Raw genomic sequence first — 8,672 nt, forward strand, 5'->3', positions numbered from 1 at the left:
ATGCACTAGAAAGCACATTATATTTGCAGCACAATAATATTAAGAAAACAAATTCTAATCTTTACTTGTTAAAATTGTAACCATATTCTTGATTTCCTGATTATAACTCTGGCCAGGTTATTTTAAATATACTTTCAGCATATCATTTTTGCAGGAAATCTATTTTATAAATCCACCACCCATTGTGTAAAGTAGTACTTCCTCCCATCTCCCTTGAGCGTGCAGGATTTGAACAACCCCTTTTGTGCATAGTAAAAATATTTACTCTACCATTGTTTGCTATAAAAAGGAAGATTCCAACGAAAGCACAGAGTGACAGTTACAATGTCCTTATGTCACAGTATCATTATCACAGGAAGATATAAAGAGTACTTAGAACAGATTTAATTTTACATTACGTAAAGGAATAAATAAACTATGAGATTCCTGGAACCACTGGCAAACTACGGTAGTTACACACAAGCCCATTTAGAAAATAGGCACCTTTGAACTTTAGAGTAATAGGCTTTTGTTTACCCTATTGCTAATGATCTATGTGCAGTATTTGTTTACAAGTAACTGAAGCATGGGTGCAGGTTTATGAAGACAACATAGAGACCATGGAAATAAGCCCAGACCACAATTTTTTTCCTTTTAGCTTTTTTTTCATCAGAATGGGTTAAACATAATTAACATCTTCACATATGCAGCCTGGTGCAAATGCACATCTTCACGTATGCAGCCTAGTACAAATACATGTCTTCACATATGAAGCCTGGTGCAAATACCCTTCTTCACGTGTGCAGCCTGGTGCAAATACCCGTCTTCACATATGCAGCATGGTGCAAATACCCGTCTTCTCGTATGCAGATTGGTGCAAATACCGTCTTCGCATATGCAGCCTGGTGCAAATACCCGTCTTCATCTAGGCAGCCTGGTGCAAATACCCGTCTTTACGTATGCAGCCTGGTGCAAATACCCGTCTTCACGTATGCAGCCTGGTGCAAATACCCGGTCATGTTTTCTGCCTTGAGGAAGGGACCCTGCGCGGCCCCGAAACGTCGGTTCTTTTGATCTCTGTGACGCCTCTGTCGTAATAAAGGGACAAATGTGCTTTCATTACTGAGTGCTGGTGATTCCCTGCTTTTTTCTGTGTCTGCACGGCGCCATCCGTGAACCAATGTCACTGCGAGCACCATCCTTTTCTAATTGGCCGGGACTGTTGTGAGGTGTGCGGAGGGTTCCCCCAACGATCTACACTGGTGCAAATACCCGTCTTCACGTATGCAGCCTGGTGCAAAATACCCTTCTTCACATATGCAGCCTGGTGCCCATTGTTTTGTGTCCTCATGTTTGCAATAGCCACCATTCACCTCTAGGATAAATGCTGATTTTCGCAACACTGTTTTGCAGTACATGTAAGTAGAACCAAAGATACACGCTGTGCAGTTGAATGCATATATAGGATCTGCATTGTAGAGCTACCTTCAGACTGTCATGCAAGTACGACAGTACGCATTTGACATAAAAGTGAGGAGAGCATAATAAAAATGCCAGTTTTCAGACTAAGCAAGGGGCTTACAATTAACTTGAGTAATCCTTACAGACCCGAAAGCCCATAAATAATTAATCAACATTTAATCACATATAATTACAGCAAGAAAAGCTTTCACACATGTAGCTGGTTATGTATTTCATGGAGTAATGAGCAATTGGTCCATTAGGTGACAAACTATCCCTGAAGTTATCCAATATACGTACAAAATAATCCAGTAGAGCAAAGGCAGGCAAAAGCAGCTTGCTTAAAAACAAGTTGGATGATGCTGCATTCTGGTGGTCCCAAACAAGTTACTTAATTTTGGAAAGATGCAACATACGTCAAAGTGACCCAAAAGAAGTGGATAGTCACTTTCCAATGCAGAAATCTGAAAATATAATATCTAGAATTTCTTCTGCCCCTACCCTGCCTGTGATAGTGCCGAGCTGTCTGTGGGCAATACGCAGTTCCTCTGCAACCAAAACCAAATCCTGTTCCCGATAGAGGAAATAGCGTCTCAGAGCATCTAAACATGCAGTAAGATGAAACCTGTGACGAGTCTGTGTTATTGTTGGAGCTCCCTGAAGTGGGTCACCATAGCTGAAAGGAAACAGAAAACATAAAAGCAGAGAAATTACACTCTTGAACTAATTTAGAAGCACTATGTATCAGAAACATGTTATATTTTTTATTTAATAAAATACTTGTTTTCACATTTCCGTATCCTTTGTTGCATACCAGCATTTGGATTTCCTGCAGCCTTTTGGAGGACCTTTCTGTCTACACACACATTCTCTATTGATGGTTGTATGGCATTTCTTAGGGTGGGTTTTCTATGGTGACAAGAGCAGACCATGCCTGAGCACTAAGCTGCTGTAAAGTTACCTATGCGGTTGGCCCTCCACTCTGCATGGGTTTAATCATCCTGTCTAGGGGGACTAGAAGTACAAATACTTACCTTATTGCTTACTCCTGCAGGCTTCCTCTGTGGTTTATGAGCGGTTCCCCAAAGACATTTTTCTGGTCACAGGCTCTCCACTGTCTTCATGTACAATGCAGGACCAGCGATACTGAAATGTACATGAGGACTGAGAAGCCCCACCCACATCCCCAGGGTGGTGGAGAGAGGAGAAGGGTGCTGGCTGGCAGGAAAGCGAGGAATATGGTAAGTATGTGTATTTATTCCTATCTCCCTAGGCAAAACCAAAACAGAAGAAAACCAGTTGATCCTAGCAGAAGTGCATTCAGCTCCTAATTTACTGTTGTGGGCTGACAACACAGTGCCTGAACTGAAATTGCAGGCAATGGTGGCAGCCCTGCCCAATTGTCTTTTGCTAAACTAGAAAATGCATCTACTCCTCATCTCCACAACAAAAGGGGGTGTTCTGTAATTCAAGGAAGTGAGCTAGGCAGAGCTTATAACATGGACTGAGATAAGACTGCACAGTGCAGCATTGGATTTCTGGCAGGAACAGGTTTTTTTGCACTAATTGATTTCTTTCTTACAGTTTACATACACTTAACAGTAACTAGGTCACCTAAAGCAGGTACGACGTGCAAGCAGCTAGAGGCACCTGCACATACCTCTGCAATTCTTATATACATCTGCTATGGTCAAATGCCGGGCCATTCTGATCAAAAAGTTATGGCACTCCCTTGTAGTAATGTAATTTACTTGCCTCTTTCTGCCTCATACACATTCCTACTGACCAATAAGGCAGTCCATCACAGCGATAGGCCATTAGAAATGTGGAGAGAAGGGGCAAGCTTAAACACTTGCTGGAAGTAAATTGACTGTAGCAGATTCTTATTCACATTCTTTTAAGTGATAAAGAAAAAAAATAAAAAAAGATGTAAGGTCTCTCCGGTACACTGATCATCTGCTACAGATGCCCCAAATCCAGCATTACCTGGAATCTGTAGCAGATGGGAATGCCATGAAAGCACATAAGAAAAGCTTATGTACGCATACAAAGTCAGGAAGAGGGAGACTTTGTTTAGTCTACTGCCTTGAAGACTTCAACCAGGATGAGCAAGCTGAAAACCAGAGTGATCTTTACAGATATGATTGCAGCATGAACACTTGTTATGTGTTCAAGAAATTTTCTTTCTTTAGTGCTAGTGTTTTTTTTCCCTAAAGCAGAACTCCTGGTAAAAAAAATTCTTAACCCCATGCAGTGGAGCTTTCCCCACACTGCAAGGGTTAAGTGCTAGTTTTTGTCTAGGTTCAAAAACAAAAAAAAAGTTATACTCACCTGATCCTCCGAGCCGGCTTGCTCTTAGATTGGTCCCTGGAGCCTCTCTCTCGTTTCACCTCAGCCATCATGATCTATACACTGGGTATAGGACGTAAGGATGCACTTAACCCTTGCAGTGGGGGATAGCCCCACTGCTAGGGTTAAGAAAGTGTTCACCTGGAGTTGTTCTTTATATATTAGTCATGTGTGCAAACTGATTAAAAATGATCATAACATAGAACTTAAATATTGCCTGGTCTAGTTCTTCTTTCTACACATAAGTGCACAAAGAAGGATTGTGTGATTAAAAATCATTCCACTTACACAGTTTCTAAGGTCTGTCTAAGGATTCTTAAGAAGTCACCAACCCCTTCACCTGTATGACAGGACAATAGACATATTGGTGGCAGTCCATGCTGTTTGCATAGTTCCTTCGCAATAGATAAACTGTCTTGGCTTAGCAGATCCATTTTGTTGAGTACTACCATGACACTCCTTGGACCATCCCCCTGTACACTGAGGCACATGTTATGCAGGTGGGCCAAAATGGAATCTTGAGAGATCGAACTATTGCTCACATCTATTACAGCTACAAGAATGTCTGATTCAGAGACCCTTAGAAAGAAAGAAAAAAAAAAGGAAAACTGTTGTTAATAATAATAATAATATTATACAGGATTTATAATCGCGCCAACAGATTGCGCAGCGCTTTACAATATAAGGATGCCATTACAATCACAATACAATTCAAGACAAGATGGTAAGGAGGGCCCTGCCCGTAAGGGCTTACAATTTAAAAGGGAGGGGCAAGTGATACATGAGGAGGTGGATGCGGACACTGCAACTTTCCTCATTATCACAGTCAAAGTGAACCAGGTGATTATCTTAACCAATCCCTCCCATTCAGGAATCAGTCTGGAAAGGACAAACAGTTAGTCGGACTGGTTGGGGTAAAGAGTTCCAGAGGATGGGAGAGACTCTAGAGAAGTCCCGGAGACAAGCATTGGAGTAGTTGACGAGGGAGCTGGAAAGCAGAAGGTCTTTGGAAAAACGGAGGGACAGTTAGGGTGATATTTTGAGACAAGGTTTGAGATATAGCTGGGGGCAGAGTTGTGGATGGCTTTGTAAGTCTTTAATGAATTTTATCTTTTGGGCTTTTGGAAGCCAGTGCAGGGATCAGCAGAGGGGGGTTGCAGACACTGAGCGTTTGGTCAGGTGGCTGAGTCTAGCAGCTGCATTCATAATAGAATGAAGGGGTGATAGCCCGTGTAGTGGAAATTTACTGATATTATGTTGCAATCAGGTCCTTACATGAAATGGACAGGTGCTGCTACTTCAAATATTAAGCTAATACTTATGTTTAAATCACCCTTAGGGCTTTGCTGTTTTACTATACTATGTAAATATATTTGTAACCCAGCACGTTATTATTCCGAGTTGCCCCACTCAAGTGGCGGCCATATTGAGTTGGGCACGTGAGATTAATAACGTGCTGGATTAGTGTGATCCTAGTTCATTTTATTACTTCATTGCTGTGCTGTATGTGTATAGACCAATGTAGTTGGATCGGTATGTGCATTATAATTAATCGATTAAAAATGTTTTAGATTATTCGAAGACGAAAATTTTAATCACTACCAGCCCTACTATTTTGTTTTTGAAATGAATGGCAATGACCTCGGCAGTGAGTGAGTTAGTGGGTGGTGGCGGTGGAGGACATAGTAGAGAGTTAAAAGTAGAAAAAAGAGTTGACGTGGTCTGGATGAGTGTGTGTTAATGAGAGTGACAAAATAAGTCTGTTTGGCAGCATGGAGGAAGGAGTTATATTTTAGGAGGGCAGCTTTACACAGGGTGAAGTCTTGCAGAAGCTTAGTTTTCCGCCACAGTGGTTATTGCATTAGAGTTTTGTTACTAGTTAATCATCTATAATATGTCACACAATTCACTTTCAGTTCTATAAGGGCCTGTGTTGACAGGCTTTGGGGTTGCGTCAATGGGCAAATATAGCTTGCCTACAGATTACTTCAGCTTGCATTTGAGAACAATTGAAGACGTTTCGGAGATCAAAAACATCTAATGTAATAGTATTGTATATTAGTTTAATGTATTGCCCTTGTCTTCCTTTTCAGGATCGTTTGACAATAACAGCAGGGGTTTTCTCTTTTGTAATAATATTGTGCATATGTTCTGCAATTCACTTTCAGTTCTCTATCACATCTGACTCCCTCACATTTATAGCACTAGAGCTTTTCTAATACAACACTGATTATATTATTAAACTTTAACAGAATATATATAGATATTTTTTTATCACTAGACACCTGGTGTTTAGTAGATCTATTGATATTTTAGACTTAAGGTAATAGTTAATGTCACACATGCCATAGTTACTGCCCTATATCTAATTTACTGACCACAAGGCAGAATCATTGTGCCTACATACTAGAGTCAGTGCTCTGCATGCCAAACCCATGCGCTAGTTAATACACCATCTGTAGAGCCAATGAGCCTGTTTAAGGTTTGGAGATCAAATGATTAGCATATTATGTGTTTGAGTTCATGCCAATATAAGAAACCTTTACAAGACTGCTATTATATTAGCATGGGTAAGCCAAAAGGTCATGCATAGCATGGAAAAAAATCTAATATTGTTGTCTGGCCAGGGTTAAAGGGATGAATAATCAAGTACAGAAGGAGTCTGTACTGCTACACAGGGGGTATCTGCCTATATGTTTTGCCATGAAAACCACTACTTTTCTTCAATCTGGTCTGTATTTTGCCTTGTTTCATGGTCAAGTCCCTGCCTTGGTGGTTCTTTTTCAGAGGCTTCTTCCATCGCACTCCTTAGTAAAGTTCCTTGCACAGGGTGTTGCTCACATTGCTTCTCCTGTACCTTCCACTGTGACTCTGTGGGACTTAACCTGTAGGTCCTTCATAGATCGCACTTTGTGCACATTTACTTATGATTTTATTATTTTTTCAGCCTAATGAAAATTCATGTGTCTACCCTTATTTGTAAGGTTGGCTTCCTCATTAGCATCACTTCTGCAAGGCAGGTTTCTGAGTTGTGAGCCTTGACCTGCAGAGAATCCTTTATTGTGTTACACAAGGACATGGTTGTTTTGAAGGCCTCTTCCCTTCCCAAGGTGGTTTCTTCCACCTTAACCAGGACATCGTTTTAAATCTTTATATCCTATGCCTAAACATCCTAAAGACATTTCTATTTATTGCTTGGATGTGGTGCGCACTGTTTGGGTTTGCCTCTTTGCTAAAGCTCCTGTTCATCAGTCCAAATCTCTATTTGTTATACCTGAAGGACCCCACAGGGGTCAGCTGGCTTCTCATTCCACTATCGCTAGGCTGCAATCTGGTGTTCAGTTAACATGTTTATTAAGTTCACAAGTTCATTAAGTTTTACCAGGTGGACATCAGCAGATGCCAGCTTCAGGTGTAAAGTTCTTTAGGCGGCCCTGTAGGTTGTAGGACCCTCTCCACTGTTTTTTTGGGGCCTGTTAGTTAGTTTGCTGTGTTGCCCACCCCACAGGTGGACTTTTGGATATTTCAGAATTATAATCCTGTGTCCTGTAATGTAGGATTAAGAAAATAGGATATTTGTCTTACTTGTAAAAGCCTTTTCTTCTAGTACATTAAAGGACACAGGTCCTACCTCCTCTGTTCCTTATAATTCAATCCTATTATTGCTTGCTACAAAACCGGGGCTTGCTGGGAGTGGGAGGGGTTATAATGGGCTGTCCTATAACTTTGCTTGGTCAGTGTCCAGTCTCCTGAAGGTGGCAGTATAACCCATGGTTTCAGAGCTGCCAACATGTGTCCTGAAATGTATGATTAAGTAAATAGGATATACCATTGGTTGAACTCATAGGTAGTTATAAGAGTATGGTGCAACATTCTACAAGGGAAACTAGTGGCTCTCCTATGCTAAAGTCTAGGTGCATATCCAGACCCATATGGGTATGCATGTAAGAAGTTGTCCAAAATCGCACACTACTAATGCATACAAAGGATGCAGCTGTCTCAATTTGACCAGGATCTTTTCCTTTGCCGAGCACATAGCAGGAACATTTTTTTTAGCAGCAGTTGACTTTTTGGCAAAGAAAACAGGGTGAAGCACAGTTCGGTGCTGTTGTTTGCTATAGTGACGTTCACCAGAAATTCCCAGGAAACTTACTGTGCCCTTAATGAAAGAAAAAAATGAGCATAGGATTTTGTTAATCAGTAAGGTGAAAAGATAAAGAGTACGGACATGGACAGATCCGTGGGTAGTCTTTCACACACAAAAAATTGAAGTTGACTTAGTGACATTAAACCCTCAGATTTTTTTAACAAACAAATACTGTAATGTGTGCCTTACTGTAATCCATGGTTGTTTCCCTTCTCTTTGCTGCTCTTCCTTTTAAATCTGTATCTCTTCTCATGCTGGGGGAGAACTTCCCCTTTTGCAGCTGAGTGCCTCTTCCTGTAGTGCTGGCTCAGGTTGTGAACCTGCACACAGACACCATGTATCCATTCCAGAGACAAGGCAGTCTGCTGCAAAACAGAAGTTCTGCCCAGCATGAGAAGAGATACGGATTTAAAAGGAAGAGCAGCAAAGAGAAGGGAAACAACAATGGATTACAGTAAGGCACACATTACAGTATTGTTTTATGTTAAAAAATCTGAGGGTTTAATGTCACTTTAAGTAACTGGCATCCATCACGGTTTATTTAACACAAAACAGACGTTAATTTCGCATCAACAGAATATTTGAAATATAAGAATATTGAATGCTATGCAAAAATGTTGGGACCCTTAAAGTAGTATTAAACTCTCATGCTTTTTTCAATAATGAATTCAGGTCAAACAAGTATACATTGCCCAGCAAAGTATTTATTTCCATTTCTGGCTAAGCACTTACAGTC

At 40.8% G+C, this 8,672-nt stretch overlaps 1 protein-coding gene across 1 annotated transcript; it reads right to left on the reverse strand.

Moving 5' to 3' along the window:
* Positions 1-1,829: 1,829 nt before the first annotated feature.
* LOC108794822 (tRNA modification GTPase GTPBP3, mitochondrial-like) lies at positions 1,830-7,400 on the reverse strand. Its single transcript, XM_018565928.1, has 3 exons — positions 7,375-7,400; positions 4,078-4,368; positions 1,830-2,116 (listed from the first exon to the last, which is right to left on the reverse strand). The coding sequence occupies exons 2-3, from the start codon at positions 4,278-4,280 to the stop codon at positions 1,885-1,887; spliced, it is 435 nt and encodes a 144-aa protein (XP_018421430.1). The 5' UTR covers positions 4,281-4,368; positions 7,375-7,400; the 3' UTR covers positions 1,830-1,884.
* Between the last annotated feature and the right edge of the window lie 1,272 nt (positions 7,401-8,672).

The sequence above is a fragment of the Nanorana parkeri genome, unplaced genomic scaffold (genome assembly GCF_000935625.1).
Source record: "Nanorana parkeri isolate BGI_ZX_2015 unplaced genomic scaffold, ASM93562v1 scaffold900, whole genome shotgun sequence".
Taxonomy (NCBI): domain Eukaryota; kingdom Metazoa; phylum Chordata; class Amphibia; order Anura; family Dicroglossidae; genus Nanorana; species Nanorana parkeri.